This window comes from Sphaeramia orbicularis, chromosome 9 (genome assembly GCF_902148855.1).
Source record: "Sphaeramia orbicularis chromosome 9, fSphaOr1.1, whole genome shotgun sequence".
In the NCBI taxonomy this organism is placed as follows: domain Eukaryota; kingdom Metazoa; phylum Chordata; class Actinopteri; order Kurtiformes; family Apogonidae; genus Sphaeramia; species Sphaeramia orbicularis.
The window spans coordinates 32344016-32364202 of record NC_043965.1 but is presented as its reverse complement, the minus strand read 5'-3'; the positions used below and the strand labels follow the sequence as shown (position 1 = coordinate 32364202).

General features: G+C 37.4%; 2 protein-coding genes across 4 annotated transcripts in view; both read right to left on the bottom strand.

The window, feature by feature from the left end:
- mfsd3 (major facilitator superfamily domain containing 3) overlaps nt 1-9389 on the bottom strand; it is a 34096-nt gene extending 24707 nt beyond the window's left edge. Inside the window, exons 1-2 of one of the 2 annotated variants that reach the window (XM_030143187.1) lie at nt 9298-9389; nt 8003-8831 (exon numbers count right to left, since the gene is read on the bottom strand). In XM_030143187.1, coding sequence (XP_029999047.1) covers nt 8003-8705 — 703 coding nt within the window. In that variant the 5' untranslated portion in view covers nt 8706-8831; nt 9298-9389. The remainder of the gene's footprint in view (nt 1-8002; nt 8832-9297) is intronic. The other variant, XM_030143188.1, reaches the window with a different exon arrangement.
- Nucleotides 9390-10963: 1574 nt separating this feature from the next.
- anxa1a (annexin A1a) lies at nt 10964-16083 on the bottom strand. 2 transcript variants are annotated; one of them, XM_030143189.1, is made up of 12 exons: nt 15940-16083; nt 15266-15346; nt 14374-14464; nt 14059-14153; nt 13836-13949; nt 13503-13593; nt 13324-13403; nt 12849-12993; nt 12681-12776; nt 12524-12582; nt 11585-11707; nt 10964-11463 (listed from the first exon to the last, which is right to left on the bottom strand). In XM_030143189.1, the coding sequence occupies exons 2-12, from the start codon at nt 15323-15325 to the stop codon at nt 11407-11409; spliced, it is 1011 nt and encodes a 336-aa protein (XP_029999049.1). In that variant the 5' UTR covers nt 15326-15346; nt 15940-16083; the 3' UTR covers nt 10964-11406. The 2 variants fall into 2 exon arrangements, with proteins under 2 accessions (XP_029999049.1, XP_029999050.1); XM_030143190.1 differs by having other exon boundaries at nt 15266-15342; nt 15940-16014.
- Nucleotides 16084-20187: the final 4104 nt, after the last annotated feature.

Genomic DNA, 20187 nt, shown 5'->3' with positions numbered 1-20187 from the left:
GACAGATGAACAGAGACATTGTTAGGAGGTTAGTGAAGGGAAAACAGAGGAGGCATGGCAGGCTCAAAGAAAACTCTGCCTTTGTGCTTACATTAGAGGCAGACCGCGCAGAAAGACAAAACAATGTATTATTAAAAGGGAGAGTGACAGAAAGTAGGATGAAGGCATTGTTTGTATTGATCCTAGTTATTATAGGTGCTTCGGGATATAAATCATTTAAAACTGACACATTAGTATGGTTAATACTAGTTTGCTTGTGTAGATATATAAATAAGACAATAAATATGACTGCCTTGCAAAGGGTTTCAAGGACTTTTTAAGACCATTACAATTTTTAAGACCCATTTACAAGTACAAAGCATATGATGGAATCTTTTCTCCATAAACTGATAGTTTGGTATAAAACATAAAAAAGGAGAAAAATGTTGATCAGTGTCTCTGAAACCCCAAGGTGACATCCTCAAATCCACTGTTCAGTTCAGTCCACAACCCAAAGATGTCCAATTTACTGTCTGTAGAAGAATAGGGACACAAGGAAATGATTTTTACTATTTCTTTTAAACAATTATATCAAAATAAATGGAGATTAATTGGATAGTTGGCAAATAATTAGCTTATCAATTAATCATTGTAGCTATGATGCCATTATACACAAAGTGTTTCCTTGTATAACGACGTACAGTGGGACTCAAATGAATTATTCTCAACTTGTTTTAACCAAGCAGTAAATTCTACTTCTAGATTTATTTCTTCATATTCACTAGAATAACAGTTTTACATTCCTACATCTAGAGGTTGTTTTTTTTTTGTTTGTTTTTTATATAAAAGCAGACACCACGTTATCATACATACAAAATCATGACAATCTAAGGTGGGCTACTTATAGAATAGAATAGAATAGAATAGAATAGAATAGAATAGAATAGAATAGAATAGAATAGAATACACTTTATTGTCATTGTACTCATGTTACAATGAAATTATGCAGGCCTTTTTGTTTTATAATTTTGTTTCTAAAAAGAAAGTCTAAAGTTATCACAACTTTGCAAAAGAAATGTTACATTTCTCATTTAAAATTGTCTTTAAGATATCTTACATCATACACCACAAAAGTAAACTAGCTGTGCATAGCCTAATACAGGGTGGGGAAGCAAAATTTACAATATTTTGAGGCAGGGATTGAAAGACAGTATATGACCAATTAGTTTATTGAAAGTCATGAGAATTTATTTGCCACAAGAAAATTTACATCATAGAAAATGTTTTTATTCTATGTGTCCTCCTTCTTTCTCAATAACTGCCTTCACACGCTTCCTGAAACTTGCGCGAGTGTTCCTCAAATATTCGGGTGACAACTTCTCCCATTCTTCTTTAATAGTATCTTCCAGACTTTCTCGTAATAGTTTTGCTCATGGTCATTCTCTTCTTTACATTATAAACAGTCGTTATGGACACTCCAACTATTTTTGAAATCTCCTTTGGTGTGACGAGTCCATTCAGCAAATCACACACTCTTTGACGTTTGCTTTCCTGATTACTCACATGGGCAAAAGTTTCTGAAAATGTATGGATAATAGTGTTAGGTATGATTATGACATCAATGTATGTTTGGTTTCAAAACAATTGACGTAGTGCCTGCTCAGAAAAAACAACTAAATGTTCATTGTAAATTTTGCTTCCCCACCCTGTACTTTAAGAAACTCAACATCTTCTTCACTAAGCCTGTCATGAGTATTGCATAATCACTTCATCGCAATTATTTTAAATAACCACACTATTTTTCGGAATTCTTTTTCAGTTATGATTCTCACTGTAAATTATTGCAACTTATCACATTTAGCTTGAATCTTACACTCTGAGTTGTTGAAATGCTCCACATAACACCTAGATCCCATCTGATTGACTTGAGAGTGATGGACAGTGTGGATTTTCACTAAGTGTGATTGCAGGGGGTGGGGTGGTAGCACAGAGTGGGATCAGAGTGGGATGAGGGTGAGAGGTCAATGAGGACAGTGGGGTCAGAGTGTGGAGATCACTGAGAACATACAGTCAGCCAGCCCTCAGGACAACATTATCCCTCGCTGCCAAGAGCATGGTAAACAGAGACAGGTTCATACATACTACATGTATGAGCACACACCCACAACACATAGAAATCACGCAGTACCGACACACGCACACACACCTTTCAGCTCATCAAGTTCCCTGAGGTCAAACCAGTAAACAGAGCCCAGTCTATACACACTTTCACAATATCATATGCATTTTAGTCTTCTGACACTCTTACATACACACATGGGGTGTTACTGAAAAATCAATACAGATGTCAAGCAGTTCCCTCTGGGCCTCAGGGCTCACAATCATGGGAAACACACTCCATAACCAGGCAGGAGCAAGAAAAACTAACAACTAATATCTCTCCACTCAACTCCAACCTGCTGGGTTGATAGTTAGCTAGTTGATTGTCTATGTTTTGGGATATATTGTACATATAAATTGCTCTAAGTGTTAATTCAGCCATAACTGAAGGGGCTTTAATGTGCAACATCTCCAGAAATCTATCTTTTAAAAGGAAACTCAAGTTTAAAGAGGCTGAAGGGACTAACCACGAGTGTGGTATACTTTACTGAAGTATCCTTTTTTGTTAAAGACCATATGTGAAACCCAAACATGAAGCAAACATATCCAAAATAAATTTAAGATTAAGAAGAAACAAGAACAAAATTAAGGATCTCTCAGAACTTGAACAGTGTTTGAAACAAGCAAAAAATATCCATATTACACAATCCTAGTAGTTTTTAGATATCTTATTGCAAAAATGTTGCAAATTATACCTTTAATATAAAACATTTAGAGAGATAGTGTTTAAACTGTTTAAACAGTAATTGTAGAAGCAATTAATAATTACTGTTTTCCATGCTAATAGAGGTTTATTCACTTTGGGAAATAATAATAATTTATCTCAGCTTTTGAACATTAACACAGATAATGTACCTTTTCTTCTCTGCATGGATAAATGTGCTTATTTCTATTGCCATTTTGCTCTTCATCTCTCTCAGGGCACCATGTGGTGGTTGTTCATTAATTCATCCCCTCCTTAAGCCTCCCTCCCTGCAGTCCTGCTTTCTCCCTCTGGAAAATACACACTCATCCCTTCCCAAGTTTCCCCCGTTTTCTCATTCATTCTCTTCCATTTCCCTTCATGTCCCTTAAGTCGGCTGGGAGTCACACTGACCGTTATCCGCTGCTGTTGTAGAGTGATGTTAGGGTTTGGTGTGTGTCAGGGCAACACAAAAAGTTGAACCCATTTTGTGATTATCTTTTTTCCAATTTTTCCAAACAGTCTGACTTTAGATTATACTAGTGAAATACAGTAATATCCCGTTGTCCTTGAACTTTGTAGTTGTGGAAATATTAAGACTCAAGCATGGCAGGTGACTTTAATGCCCCTTAACACTGGACGTCACCTACTACATGTGTAATATAAAAAAATACAAGAATAGATTAATTTAGAGCTAATATAAAAACAAGACACTACAGCATGGTTCCTTCTGTTGATATAAATGTGTTATCCAAACATAACTAAAAACATAACCATTCTTATTATTGTGCAATTATACACTAATGATGGATTCTGCTTATACACAGGACCTTTAAAGAGGGATGTGTAAAAGGATGAAGCAATACCTAAAGAATCTCACACAGAGGTTAAAAAAACTATATACTTCGTATGTAAATTTCCAGTTAACAGTGCAGAAAAGAAAAAGTCGTATTGGGACTACCATTCTTTTAACAACTGAGGCCAATTAGTCAATAATTTCAACTCAGAAAGTGTGTAAATAAGCATTACTTTAATCAAACTTTCATGAAGGTTATACTGCTTTTCAACATGTGCTTTTAATGACTGGGTTTTTAATGTTGTACCTATTGCAATGGTATCAGTTATGTTGTAAATACTTTCTGAAGGGAAAAGGTTGGGGCGGGGGGAGCAAAAGGTTGTGTCAATTCTTCACTACAACCACCTGGTCATTTCCCAGAGGAATCTACCACCATGGTCTCTCACCCCTCACCATCACTCACATCTCCTGTCACACAGAGTGGGCTTCTGATAAAAATCTGACCAGTTCTCTAACAGTGCAGCAACACTGGCTTTAGAGCAACAACAATTCATGTCAAGCAGTTAACACTTACATGCTGAAATACATGCAATACGTCAATTACATTCTTACCAGCGTGAAATGATAGAAATCCTCAAGTTCATAATACAGCTCAAAAAGGTGAATAATCAGATTAAAAAAAAGATAAATTGAGCAATTATTTGATGAATATAAAAAAGCAAAAACCTTCTTCAAACATAACCCCATGCTTAACTTCCTCCTCTGTCTGACACGAAAACACTCATTACTTAGACATAAGGGACTTGTTTCACTACTTTTAATCCTTATATGGGGCAATAAATAGATTAATCAAGGGAATACTTGTCAGATAAAATCAACAATGAAAATAATAGTTAATTGCAGCCTTAGTTTGCAATATCTAAAAACATGAGGAGTGTCACTTGAGCCTAAATGGTGTAAGTCTCTGCCTGAAACCATGTTTGTATTTAGTATCCTGTCTTGTTCTCTGAAGCTCTGTTGTTTGCCTCTTTCCTTTCTCCATTACTTTCTCTGTTACTAGTGCTTATTGCCCTCCCCCCTCACTCTGTCCATCCCTGGAAGCCTAGCCAGACAGTTCTCCCAACATGCCCGAGCCCTCCAATGGCACAGAGGTCGCAGTTCAGACATGAGGCTCCCAGTGATTGGCCACTGTGTTGGACCCGGCGCAAACGCAAAGTTCATTAGGGATAGATCAGGGAGAGGGGTCTCTATGTGTCTGTTTGTGAGTGCGTAGAAGACAGAGGGAGGGGGGTTCAGACAGCCACATCACCGGTCTCACACAAACATACCCACACACCCCTTGAACAAAAACAATACTGTCTCACATAGTCAATTATGCTGGCACATCTAGGCCTAATCTAAAATATTACACAATCCCTTTTTTTGCCAAGGTGGGTAATATTTAGTCTACTACAACAGAAAACATTACCAAGAAACAAGGCTGTTAATGAACCTACAGAGCTCAATCACAACATGGAGAACACTATGAGTAATTATTGTTGTAATCATGAGCATCAGCCCGCTATTTGTGTGTGTGTGTGTGTGTGTGTGTGTGTGTGTGTGTGTGTGTGCGCTCATGTGACAGAGAGAGTGCTTGTGTGTTGGGGGGTGGGGGGGTACTCCCTAGACAGATTAGGGGGTCCAGCCAGCCTTCATATTTTGTCTAGTAGTGTTGTCTGCTGGGACTCATCCGATTACCCAGCCACCACTCTCTCAAAAACACACAAGTACACATAGTGTTAAAACAAAGCCATATACACTTACTTACACACACACACCAGTGAAGACTATGTAAATGCAAGGAGACAATTATATTCCCACCACCCACATGTACACACACATAAACACACATCGGCGTGATGCACTGTCTTCCGCTGCAGTTTCTAAACGCTACAGACACAAAGACACTCTAATCCTTACATAATCCCCTTCTGCTACCAAACACCAAACTCTGGTCATATAAACTCTCTCTCCCACATAGACACATTTCAGTTACCAAAAAAGTACTTTACGATTTCTTTTATTATAAAAATTGTCAGTATTAATTTCACATGCATTTAAGCAAACTCCACCAACTTCACAGTAGTTAAGGTTTATACTTGTGTAAATAGTCCAATATCCAGGCTTGGGTTGTTTTTCCCAGTGTGCAGACAGGATCTGCTAAGGCTTGATAAAATGCCTTACAGTGATTACTTTCTTAACTTTATCAGTAGACTCAGTCCTGATTGAGTGTTAATCCAAACACCAACAGAGACATCTAGTGGTGAACTCTAGGCTCTACATGAAGTCTGAAGTGTATAGAAGAACTCACTAATGGACAAAAGGAACTATTTAAGAAATACTTGATGCTTTCAGGAGAGTTTTGTATAGGTTATAACACACACATATATGTATGTATGTATGTATGTATACACACACACACACATATATGTATATATGTATATATATATATATATATATATATATATATATATATATACACACACACACACACACACACACACACAGGGTGGGGAAGCAAAATTTACAATATTTTGAGGCAGGGATTGAAAGACAGTGTATGACCAATTAGTTTATTGAAAGTCATGAGAATTTATTTGCCACAAGAAAATTTACATCATAGAAAATGTTTTTATTCTATGTGTCCTCCTCCTTTCTCAATAACTGCCTTCACATGCTTCCTGAAACTTGTGCAAGTGTTCCTCAAATATTTGGGTGACAACTCCCATTCTTCTTTAATAGTATCTTCCAGACTTTCTCGTAATAGTTTTGCTCATAGTCATTCTCTTCTTTCCATTATAAACAGTCTTTATGGACACTCCAACTATTTTTGAAATCTCCTTTGGTGTGACGAGTGCATTCAGCAAATCACACACTTTGACGTTTGCTTTCCTGATTACTCATATGGGCAAAAGTTTCTGAAAAGGTATGGATAATAGTGTTAGGTATGATTATGACATCAATGTATGTTTGGTTTCAAAACAACTGACGTAGTGCCTGCTGAGAAAAAACAACTAAATGTTCATTGTAAATTTTGCTTCCCCACCCTGTATGTATATCCATTGCCAATAGGTGGCACAGCTTTAATTTTACATTTTTCCACTTTTTTTCTTTGGACATTTGACATGTTTGGTCACCTCAAACCCTCCAACAAACTGTTTAAAGTAAAAAAAAAGTCAGTTGTTTTATTCTTGCAAGCAATATCATTTTTATGAAAGATGTAGTCAAAATATTAGTATAACTATGGGTCCTATGTGACAAAGGAATAAAAGTAAAAATGACCACTAAAGTTTACAATATTTGGTTTTATTTGTCTGGATTTTTTTATCAATATCTTTATTCATTATAAACACAGGTATAGCTAATTTTCAGTAGTTTATGTTGTTACCTATTATTTCAGTTAAAGCTGCGTATGACTTTCATCACCGATTTTTCATCAAATCTGTGAAACCTGAGTCAAAGCCTAAGTATCACAAATCTGTAAGTCTTTCCTTGTTTACACACCTGAATCTCTTCCCTCACTGTGAACAATTTCAAAGTGTACTCCACCATAAACAATCCATTTGTTTACAAACAGAGCCAGTAGGTCATTCAGGCATTTTTGGAAATTTGTCGCGACATGCATTGTGGGAAGCGGAGCTCCACGCAGCCGCATTATGGCCGCAGTGGCAACATACACGGAAATGGCGTCATTGCCTCTTGCTACTGCAGTTGCATGGAACTCCGCTTCCCACAATGCACGACATGACAAATTTCTGAAAATGCCCGAGTGACCTACCGGCTCTGCAAACAAATGGATTGTTTATGGTGGAGCACACTTCGAAATTGTTCACAGTGAGGGAAGAGATTCAGATGCGTAATCACGGAAAGACTTACAGATTCATGATACTTAGGCTATCACTCAGGTTTTTTAGATTTGATGAAAAATTGGTGGCAAAGGTCATACACAACTTTAAGTTTCTGGCTTCGTGTTAATTTTGGTTAGTTCATAAACTGTTTTATTTAGTTTTAGTCATTGAAGTACTTATTTTTTCAGAATAATGAACATAATGCTGGGTAGATTTTGATAAATGTTAGATGATAGAATGCTGAATATGATTTAACAAACCACTGTTTATTTGAAGCCCCAAGTCATGCAAAACTACTGTATTGTGCAACATGACAAGCTTTTTTTGGTTTTTCGTGTGTCACATTGAAGTTTTTATTTCATGTTAATATTTTTAATAGCTGTCAGTTAATAATATTATTTCTCCTAATATTTTTAGCTTAGTTTTTGTTAACTACAGTACCGCCGAACACGTGTCTACCTCCATGTAAACATGTGCCTGTCTATTAGTTTGACTCACCCAGTTTGTACGTGAGCACATACAGGACTGTCCAAGGGGTGCCAGGCACTGCCAGCAGCTTCCTCCATACTCTCCATGGCTTCATGGCATCTGCTCCCTGTCCTCCCCTCTTGCTGCCATCTGCTTGTTGGCCCCTCACAGTCTCCTCATCCAGTACAGGGGCCCCCCACACAAAAAGAGCTACACCTGCATACACAAACGTCAGCAGCATAAACATCCAGCTCCATCCAGCCACATCAATTACAGCCAGCAGCCCTCCTCCTGCGAACACAGACCCGGCTTTATAGCCAACGACTTGGGCTGTGTTGCCCAACCCGAGCTCCCCACGACCTTTCAACAACCCCACTGCTGCCCCATCTACCGCAATATCCTGGACAGAAGCCAGGGTGTTCATGGCCAACAGGGTTCCTGCTACTCCCCAGATATGTGCCTCTGGGGCCAAGGCAGCACTGGAAACACATGTCAGTGCCAGACCAGATACTGTCCCCACTAGCCATCGACGTTTAGTGCCAACTCGGTCCACCAGTGGGGCCCAGAGCACCTTGAGGACCCAAGGGAAGTAGAGGATTTTGGTAAAACCGATGCGGGTGAGGGAATGACCAGCTCCACGGAGATAGACAGGAAGCAAGGAAGACTGGAGACCATAGGGGATGCCCTGGACAAAGTACAACAGGCCCAGGAAAACTAGCTTGTCATTCATCATCTCCCTCCAAAAGTAACCCTCTGACTGAGCCAACAATGCAGTGGTCCATTGGTCAGGTCATTGTCAAACCCCAGGTTGTGTAGGCGCACTTGAAGTGGACTGGCTGATCCAGATGAAGAGACTGACCTGAAATGAAAAGACAGGGTGGGAGTCGGGGTTAATAGCTTCTTATTATAGAGTTAGGGGGTGCTTTAACACTTTCAAAGCCCCTAAAAGGAGCTGCCAAGATGAAGCTACTTGTGCTGGTTGACTGCTGCTTTACCCCAGCTAACATTAGCCACCCAAAGTCAAACGATACTTGTGCAGAGACGACTTTTATTTTATAGTGGACACATGTGCAATCCTCATTTGATTTCCATTCAAACACTAATGTGACTGTTCGTCGCTGTCATTCTACCCACAGCACCACAGCTAGCTTAATTTAGTTTGTCAAACTGACTAGCTACTGTTAGCTAGCTAGCTAACTGTCATGCTAAAGAGATTGCTCGAATTAGTTTAAAACGTATTCGTGCAGCTTGCCAGTCTTTGTTGAGGTTTTACCGCAGATCATAAAAAGTTTCTTATCTGTTAGGAGATATGTCTTGACACATACTGAGGACAGAAAGTTGGTTAGCTTAGCGTTAGCTGACCATACAAGGTGCTCCGGCTCCGCTTGTTTGTAGCTGAAGTCCATATATCTATGGCTGGAGTCTGTGAGCTATGAAGTTGCCAGGTCCTAACATAGAAATCCTCCTTCTGCAGCAAACATGGAACAAGTAAGTGGCATGGGTCGTGTTTTTTTTGTTTTGTTTTGTTTTGTTTTGTTTTGTTTTGTTTTTGTAATTATGTAGTTATTACGAATACCCAATATTTCCTGCTTTCTTTCATTTCCTTTCAGGTACATTTTAACCATTATTTAACCAGGAAAGACTCACTGAGATTAATAATCTGCTTTACAAGAATATCCTGACCAAGAAAGCAGCAGCACTGTTAACCCTGTTACTGGCAGGATAGCAGCCAAACATATATAGTCACAAACATCATATGAAATATAAGACGAATGTAAAATGATAAGTGCAGAGTCAGTGGTGTATATGTTAAATTGGTTTGATAAAACATGTACAGCAAGGTACCTCTGACTTCATGTCATTTACAGTCTCCTTAAAAGTGTGCAGTGACACCAGCCTCTTAAATTTCAGGTATTTTGTGTTTGATTCCAAACAGAGGGAGCAGCATATATGAATGCAGGTTTTTCCCAGCACAGAAGGGACCTTTGAACAGACAAAAGGATTAAATCTGGAGACCAAAATTTTAACCATCTGTACTTTTTTGACAGATGTAATTTTGGGGATATGATGAGAATATACCATTGTTTCATTCTGTGTGTTGACAAAGGAGAGCATCAAATACAAACATACAACAAACGAGTGAGATGGGTGAGGCCTGTAAAGTTCGTAATAAACCTCAGAGCTGCATCAACAGTTTCTAGAGAACAAATGCTTTGAGAGAATGGATACATGCATGTATATCACATCACCATAGTCCAGCACACATAGAAATGGTGTAGTAATAAGTCTATTTTTTAGCCTCAAAGACATTAGATAATTCTGAAATATAAACCCAGTTAAAAAATTTTTTAACCAGTTGTTGAAAATGGGTTGTGAAAAAAAGAGAAAATACCAAGAATACCTCATAAAATGCCACTATATGGGCAGTAAGATGCAATCAATGCAATGGGACATGGTGATTAAAAGCAGCTTCAGTGATTGTTTTTTAATCACATAAGGTCTCTTATGTGATTTAAAAGGTAAAGGTATAGTTTATTACTCCACCTGGCGATCATTAAAATGCACCACACCCTGAAACATACTGGCAACACTGCATTATGTAACTTTGTCTGAGTAATATAATCCAGTTAATACTGAGCTAAGTATAACTAATGTTTTACATCATTTCCAGCATAAATATGATCATTTCCCTCATTTTAAAAGCAAACCCACTTCCTCAACTTACCTATTCAGAAAATCAAGTCCATCTTAATTGTGTTTTCATTGCTAGTAATAAGCACAACTTGCTTACTTTTGTAAAGTTTCTTCTCATTAAGCAAAATCAAATTACTTTATTGGCAATTTTTTGTCATTTACATGACAGTTTGCTGTTTTTACACCCACTGATGTCTCATGCTCTGTATAAATCTTTACAATTAAATCAAGTTTTTACATTTCTGATATATACCCCATTTTGGTACACAGCAATGTTAAAAAACCAGGACACTGGTGATTGGCCTTCATACAAAAAGCACTTTTTATTTATTCATTTGCAGATTGTCTAAACTCCTTCAGTGGTGCTGAATACATTTGGCACATGGGAATGTATACATCTGTCAGCAGCTGCATTTTGTGTTCACTGAATCCAACTCCAAGCAAAGAAACCTAGCACATGTGAGCAGAGTCTATTAAAATGCACAGATCTCAGAACAGTGCAGTTTGCAGATCTCTGCTGGGATGAAAGAGGTGGGCAAGTTTTGGGAAAGTGCTGAAGCTGTGCCAATTCAATGTTAATCCCTTGCTCATTACTGTAAGCCTAAATATGTTCAATAATGGTTGACAGTCACAAAGCAAGAAGATGGTTAATTCTGCCAGTTCTCCACAAGAGGGCACAATATGTGTCAAGGGATTATTTGTCATCTTCCACAACAGGACATGAGACATGGCCCTGTTGATTAGTTTTCTCCACAAAGAGCCAGAAGGATCTTCTCATAGTCTCCTTTGGTATCATCCTGAAGAAAAAAAAAAAATGTCCAGATCTTTAAACAGTAAAAATAAGAACTTGATATTTCTGTATTGCATAGCATACAGTATCTGAATATCTTTAGCATTAAAAAAAATATGCTTGCTGACCAGAATGTCCTGGTAGAGTGTTTTGCCGTAGTTCTTCTTGTATTCTTCTTTTATCCGTATCATGTCAATTTCAGACCGGCTCACCATGATACGGGTGAGGATGTTTTTGCGTGTCCCTTTGCCCTGAGAGTCAGAAAAGAGTCAGGAGGGACAGCAACACAAACAATACCATACATTTTGAACAATATGTGGATAGACCAGTGGTGTTATTAGACTTATCTATATTCATTTTCATTTTACTCTTAAAAAGGTACAATGCTTGTAAATTAAATAAAGTACATTAAAACAAAGAATATTTTGATTTTACATGAATTAATTATGGAATATTATATGATATATTAAATACACTAATATATTGAAATATATAGAATATTAAAAGAAATTGTGGTACATAGAGAATATCACAATATAGAACAGAAAAATACTGGTCAGCATCAGCTGATTTGAATTATTAGTCCCTTGTAACATACAGAATAGTAAATGAGAAAATACAGAAATAATTGATTAGTGGTGACTGATAGATGTGTGAGTACTATGAATGTGGGATGCACCTTGTGATCACTACATTCAATTATTGGATGTATAGATGTATACTGCAGTTATTTGGTTAGTTGTGCAACTCTTCTATAGTCTAAGTGTTTATACTGTGTGTGTAGGAATATTAGAGAAAGGAATCTGAAGTTTTTGCTTGTATGACTATACCCTCAGGTAAAATTGTTAACAGCTGCACTTTTTTAATCACTTATTTTCTTGTTTGTTTTGTTAATTATTGCTTTTTTGTTTGTTTTTATAACTGCGATGTGCTGTACGGGGTTAATTTAAATAGGTGCCAGGCCCTAGGAATAATAGCTGCAGATAACTTCTAAGTTGGACTAAGTTTCCAGTGCTTCAACAGACTAATAAATGCCTCTGCAGTAGATGACACACAATGTACTGTACCTTCATGGCCAAGTAGAGCTTCTCAGCAAAGAATGCTGGCCTGCTTCCAGCGCACTTCACTACCATTTGAAAGAGAGGTCAAGCTCAAATTAAATCTGTATTAATCAGTGAATATTCAGTCAGTGGATAAATCTTCAGTAAAAGTTTGTGCTCTTACCTACTGCTGTGAGACAACTTTCAATATCTCCCTTCATCTCGAGGTCAATAGCTTGGGCCACGTCCACTTTGCTGTACTTAGAGTACCTCTCGAAAACTGAGAGAAAAATTAGGTGTTAGATCTAATAGAGACAAACATATTACTGAGGAAGGTCGCCAGCTTTCTAACCTTTACGGAGATGGGCGGCACTCCTGGTGGTGAGGATTTCTATGAAAACAGAGCAGTCTTTGCCCTTCCTTCCTTCTCCTGCCTCATACAGAGCCCTGGCATCACTGTCAATCAGTGGCTCAGAAACCCCTTCAGTCCTGCTGGCCTGTAACATGAGGAAACAGAGCAGCTATGTAGCACCAAACCAAACAGACACCAGTATCTGTAGAAAAATAAAATACCAGCATCCACTTTGAATGATGCATGAATAATTAGAATCTAATATAAAAATCTTACATGATATCCAAACCTAACTAATACAAAGCCATTAAAGTGTTCAGCTTCTGAGTGACTGTAGTGGCTACAGTAAGGAGTGTTATGTTGCCTCTGAACTTAAGGACATCCTGGTGCTAGAAGTTAACAATCATCTGTACTACGTGTGTCTTCACAGCCTCGTCACAAAGTAAATAATGGAAACAGAAAGCAATATCAGTACCTTGCATAGCTCAATGAGGGCCTTCTTGAAGTCTCCACTTGTGTCTGACTTGATGTCATCCTCCAGCTCCTTCTTGTATTCTTAGCAAAGAAAATCATGCATTTATTTTCATTGCAAGAGAAAAAAATGAAATTTTATTTTCTCTTTCAGAGTAATGGCCAAAATTTTTCAGCACGCACCTGCCTTGTAGGCTTTCTTTACCTCCTCAAGCTCTCTGTTGGTCCGAGAAGCTAAAATCTCAATGAGTGTGTCCTCATCTGTACCAAGACCCTGACACAGGAATGCATGGTTAATCAGCTGATTTTAGGAGAGCTCACACATGTTTCACTGGTCTAATTTGTGCACCCTTTTACCATCCTGTTAGGAAAACATTAGATGAATACATGGAAGTGGGTGGATACTTTTATATGCCAAAAATAATAGATGAAGGCAAAGGTTCAGTTCACAGGCAGTGATTTTCATTCTGGTGCAAAAACTCTTCCTTTTGGGTTGGATTGCATATGTTTGTGTACCTTCATGGCTTGTTTCAGCTGTTGAGCGTCATACTGGGCCGGTGTTTTCAGCAGCGCCAACACCACATCTTCCAGATCTCCCTTCAAAGCGTTCTTCAGTGCTGATTCCAGAGGCTATGAAGGAATAATCAGAGTGAATACAGTGTCTTAGTGCACATGATTATGTGTCTGTGTGAGTGAACAATCCCTTCCTAGAAACATTAACATAAATGCTTTCTTTTACCTTGCCACTGGCCTGCTGGTAAGCTTCTTTAATTTGCTGTCTCTGCTCGTTGCTCCTTTTCACCAGAATTTCAATGATGGTGTTCTCATCCACCCCTGCAGAATTTATATTCCATTACATAAAGCCATGGTTTTCCTTTGGTTTTAGTCTTGAATGTTTGCATTCTGTGAGACCACGGCTAACAGCACTGTTAGTAAAATGTCACATTTTGGCCAGCAGAGGGTGGTAAGGTTTACAGCATAAGTCAACACTGTGCTAGGAGGCCAACACATGTTTGTACATGCACAAAAGCTTCCCTTTGTACTATAAGACCACCTTTTGCCTTGATGGCTTTGTCCAAGACTGCTGCATCTCCACTGGGGCTGAAATTGGGGGCTGCAGTGACTGTTCCCTCCTTCTTCAGGACCTGAGAGACATAACACAGATTATTATGTGTTTTGTAAATATTTGACCTAAATCCAGTGGCATGCATGAAGTGGCACTGCTTGTACAGTGTTGCAAAAGGGATTTTCTTAAATTTTTCAGCTACAGAATAGCTTTTTGGCAAAGTTAGAATCACATTTAAAGTGCATCTGCACATTAATGTGTCCTTCAAGTTGTATGGCAATAACTAAAATGTGTTTTTGAAAAAATAAATACACTTTCAGCTGAGTTTAAAGTTCATTTTGGCCATGTTTTGTATCTGTTTCTGGTCTGAATGCCTGTCACAGATCATGTAGGTGCCCTTTAATGTGTAGTCACTTTAGTCTAGACTGGACAGAGAAATAACACAGCAACAAAGGCATGATAACCCTGTACAACTTTCCCCCGTTAAGAAACCAGTGAAAGGAGAAGCAGTGGAAGAGTTTATAAAGGGAGGGGCACAAATTCCTGCTTCTGAGTCACAGACTCACAAGATTAGTAGCCTATGGTCATCTTTCTCTTCATCTGTATATGTGTGTTCACAAAATTATCCGTCTCACTGTATTACTGTTCTCATCTTATCTTCCAGTTCTGCTCCATTTTTTTCTCTCCTTCTTCCCACTATTGAACTTCCCACTCATTCATTCCTCTCATTATCTTCCACACTTCACTTCTGTAAACTCTGATTTCTTTTCTGTCTCATTTTTTCCACCCTAGCATACCACAGGAAGAGGGAAAAAAAAGGAAAAAAAAAAAAAACAGAAGTTGGCCATAGCAACTGGAACACAACCACAACGTTACGTACTGAGTCATCGGGCATGCCCAGATAGATGCTTTGTTGCATGAGTGCTTGAATGAAAGACATGGTGGGACTGCTGGAGTCTGTCTGGAGAAAGAATAGAAAATGTTACAAAATATATTGCATTCAAATATGTATTCAGCACCCCGCGTGGAAGTTTTAGAGAGTAATGAACATCATTGTCTGCAAGGCTTGATTTTACATCTCACACATTACAGATAATATTAAAGGGAGAGAAAACTAGACTAATGCTGACTGTAAATGTCAGTCTTCATCCTGGAGAATGTAAGTCTGTAGATGTTTGGTGTAGGATTATGTTAGGTAGTTTTCCATGATTGCAAGCATATGGAGACTTTGTGGCCACACCCACGCAGAACTTTAATATTTATTGTAGGCTTTATTATAGAACACGTGTCCCTCAGTGTTCTCCTATACTGAGAACTCTTTTCTTGACTCCACTCACCTCACTTTACTTGCTTTAAATGTGTAAATTTGTCTGGTTCTATGTTGAGAAACTACAGCTGCAGTTTTCTCAACCACACCCACATAAGTTGCATCAATACCTTGCGGGAAAATACACTTGAAGCGTCATGAAATCACTACCAAGAAGCAAACGTCTCTTAAATCACAGCCGGAGAATAAGTCAGAGTTTTTATTATTATTGAAAGAGAGTGACTTACCGTGTGACTTTAGAAGGAGAAGTTTGTCTCACTGAGTTTCCAGGGGCGTTGTAGTGGAACACACAGAATATTTATACCCAGGGTAAACCCCACCTAGTAACGGTCCAGCCCATATTCTCCTTCACTGCTGCAATTGGACTGAGCCCAGTGCGCAGCCTGTTCCTTTCCAAAGAGCAGCGACGTGCGTAAAAACGAGGAAGAGTTTGTCCAGCAGCAGATTTAGCAGGAGATGATCTGAAAACACATGCGGATCAAATGGTAAGACGTGATCTTACCAAAGGAAAAGCTGTTCACTCTGGGAAATCTGATGGAAAATAACTTCAAAAATTTTAGCTTTCTGTCGAAGGGCGCAAATGACGCACTTTATGACGCGCTACACGGCTTTTAAATCGTATGTTGCGCTTTTTTTTTAAATTTGTGAACCTGATGTTACTTGAATTTTTTACATTTCATATTATATAAGATTGCCCCCCCCCCCCAATGAGGTCTCATGGATTCTGACACTTTTCACTCATGTTCAAACCACTCCTTGGTCTGCTCTGCATTATTCGCAGTACCTCCATCTGTTATCACTAAACTTTAGAAACTGCCTCTATACTTACAGCCTCTGCCTCATCATCATGTTGACCCATAAAGACCCAAACATCCACCTTTAACCAAAACCATCTACTGATCTAAACAGTTTAACCCTTTCATGCATACTGGTCACTAGAGTGGACAGCTATTCTACAGCTGTTCTCTTATATGTTCATGGATTTTGTTGTTCTTTTCTTTTTTTCTTTTTTTTTTCCACACATATCTTTATTAAAGTTTTAAGACACTGCATATCTTTTCTGACATGAATTGGTAACATTATGTAGATCTTTCCTGAGCATAAACCCCCAGAATCACAAAGCCCTCCCCATAGTTTTCACACAATTTATCAGTAAATACATGTTTCTGTGCATCTAAAATTAAACGTGTGGTGTCCAGCTGAGTGGACATTTTTGCAACTTCATGAAAAAATAGGTTCATAAGATTTTTTTTTTTCCATTATTATTTTTTTTTATGTTTTTTTTTTTTTTTTTTAATTTTTATTTTATTTATTTATTTTTTATTTATTTTTCAGAAGAAAAATTTCAATCACTTTGTTTTTGTCATGCCTAAAGCGGAATAAAAACACTCAGGAAAATTTTTTATTAGGGTTCTCATAATTCGTGCATGAAAGGGTTAATACCTGTTGATCCATTAATCCTGTCAATATATGTAAATAATTTGTGTAAAATGACAGTTTGTCATATTTACATGGGCATCAGATATGACCCATTTGGACGTTCAGAGGCTCTGTAGTGTACTCATCTGTTTGTAAAGCACTTTAAAACAACCACAGTGGACCAAAGTGCTGAACAGAAAAATAGATAAAAACCAATGTAACAGAGTAAAATACAAGAATAGATTAAAAGACATAGAACAACTGTAAAAATAAAATTAAAAATTAAAAAATAAAAATAGAAATAAAAATACAGAAGAATAGATAAAACCTAAATAAAAGAATAAAATACAAGATTAGATTAAGACATAAAAAGCTGTCCAGTTAAAAATGGATGTTCAGTTAAATTCACTTTTTCTTCAGTTTTCTCTGTTTCTGATATAATAACCTTCAACTTTACTCTGAGGTTTTATGTACATCTACATGATCAGTGAATTAATTAAAGGAAAATACATGATTTTTACTGGAAAAAAAGTGCAAATTACAGAGGATAATATTAGAATAAATGGCAATAAATCATTTAAGAAAGATTAAATAGAGAGAAAAATGAATTTGGGAACTACCACAAAAGTCACACTGGGTCTTTATGGGTTAATCCTGTTACCTTGAGATAGATCCCTGCATTCCCCATCACTGAACCCACCCTGATACTGTGAACATTCTAAAACCCTGTATTACCATACTGCTTAGTATGTCAGAAAAAGATTTAATAAATCTCGATGCATTGTATGTCAAATGTAATTAAACAAAATAAATAATAGATAAAAATACCAGGACCATTACAGTCACATTTTGCAGTTGATACTTATTTGCTAGTGTTGCTCTTCACTTCTTGTGAATGTAATCATGTGTTGCTTTTTCACTTGTACATTTTAAATATGACCTGTGCACCTTTTGTTTCATAGAATTTTGCATTGCTGATTTTATAATATTGTTTTTCCCCAAATGAGATGTCATGGATTCTGACACTTTTCACTCATTCTTCTGTATATCTGTTGATTCTATCTCCATGTTGAAGCCACTCCCTCTGTCTCCTCTTCATTGTTAGTAACCACTTTCACATCTTCACTCACCTGCTCATCTGTTATCACAAAAGTTTAGAAACCACTTCTCTACATGCAGGATCTGCCATCACCATGTTAATCTTGTTACCTTGAGATAGATCCCTGCATTCCCCATCACTGAGATCATCCTGATAGAACGTCAACCTTCCAAAACCTGTATTAGCATACTACTTAGTATGCTAGAAAAGGATTTAGGGAGTCCCAATTCCACTCTGTTGTAAATATGTATATAGTCTGTATAATTTTTTATTACTGTTATTATTTTTTATTTTATATTATTGGTTTTTTGCACTATCTTTATACATGTACACTTTTCTTCTTCCACTTCATTCTGTTGCGGCCTTGACAGTTGAATGTCCCTGTTGTGGGATCAGTAAAGTCGAATCTAATCTAATCTAATCTAATCTAATCTAATCTAATCTAATACAACAGTATGTCAAATGCATAAAATAAAATAAAATAACAGGATTGCCTACTACATATAGTTTTGCAGCTGAAGCTTTTTTGACCATACTTCTCAATTTTTCTGAATGTGAATCTATGACACCCAGAAGATCCTGTACAACGTAACCATCTTTTAATAAATTAATAAATCCCAGTGATATGCATACCACATGCAACAATATGCACAAACCACATATCAGACAGTATATGCTAAAAGTAAAAAAAAAACAAAAAAAAAAACAACGTATGTGACTTGGAAGTTGGAACACTCTCTGCACCACATTTTCAGCCTCCTACCTCCTGCTTTTTCACCACAATCACCTGGTCAGTCCGGTGATTATCCATTCGCACCAGTATGTCTTCATCCATCCTGCTGCTGTGTGTTCCAGTATTCACTTTACAACTCTAACTAAACAGCATTTGAGTGCGGTTTCCTGACTCCCACATCACAGGAAGAGAATTTCCTGCATGTCAGTATTGCTTGACGATCCCTACACTTCCAGTATATTATTACTAAATGCTTGTTGTAGGGGTTTTTTATGTGTTGGGACACAGATGTATACACATGATGTGAGTCTCTAAAGCAGTGCTTTTCAACCTTTGGGTCAGGACGCCTGGAATTCAAATGGGATCACGTGAAATTTTTAGTAATTGATTTAAAAAAAAAAAAAAAAAAAAAAAAATTACTAATAAAACATATATAGTGAGTTGAAAGAGACAATCCCAATCCATAAAAGACATGACAAACTCTGAATCTGAAACTGAAGCACTATGGTACTGTTTATCTTTCAAATGTTCATTGTGGTCCGTTTCAGATGCTGCAGCTCTTTCATAATTCATAGTTTGAGTTCTTGTTTTTTCAGTATTAATTGTCAGCCTTGTAAATCCAAGCTGGACTGACTGTACATATCCTGACCAGGGAACATAAAATTCTCACTTTGTGCAGTAATCTACTCCTGGCTTTTCTGCCTCTGTCCATAATAACATACATTATATAGCCTAAATGTTGTCTAAACGTTTATTTGCAACATAGTAAAGCAAACTATTGATCAAAAACAGATCCATTTTAGCCACAAAAAAAAGTCTCAGTTTTGAATGTCTGGGGCCGCCAGAAATTTGTGATGTTAAAATGAGGTCATGAGCCAAAAAAGGTTGGGAACCACTGCTCTAAAGCCTCACTAGTACTGTTCTCAACCCAGTGTTTCTCTCTGGATAAGAATCATTGTAAGTGTTAATGCTATTCTTTTGTAAATAGCATTCTCCACATTCCTGCTGTTATCTCCACTGCCACAAAATGTAATCAGTTTTTTTTTTATTTTTTTTTTTAAAGGCAACTTCATCAAATTAAATCAATGCCCTATTGTGTGTATATCTGGTCAACTTTGATCCCCAGCTATACATGTGATTAAAACATGCATATGAACAAGTTAGCAAAGACGGCCTTAACATTCCTTTATCTGATGAGGTAATGAGTTTGTCTAAGGTGTGGAT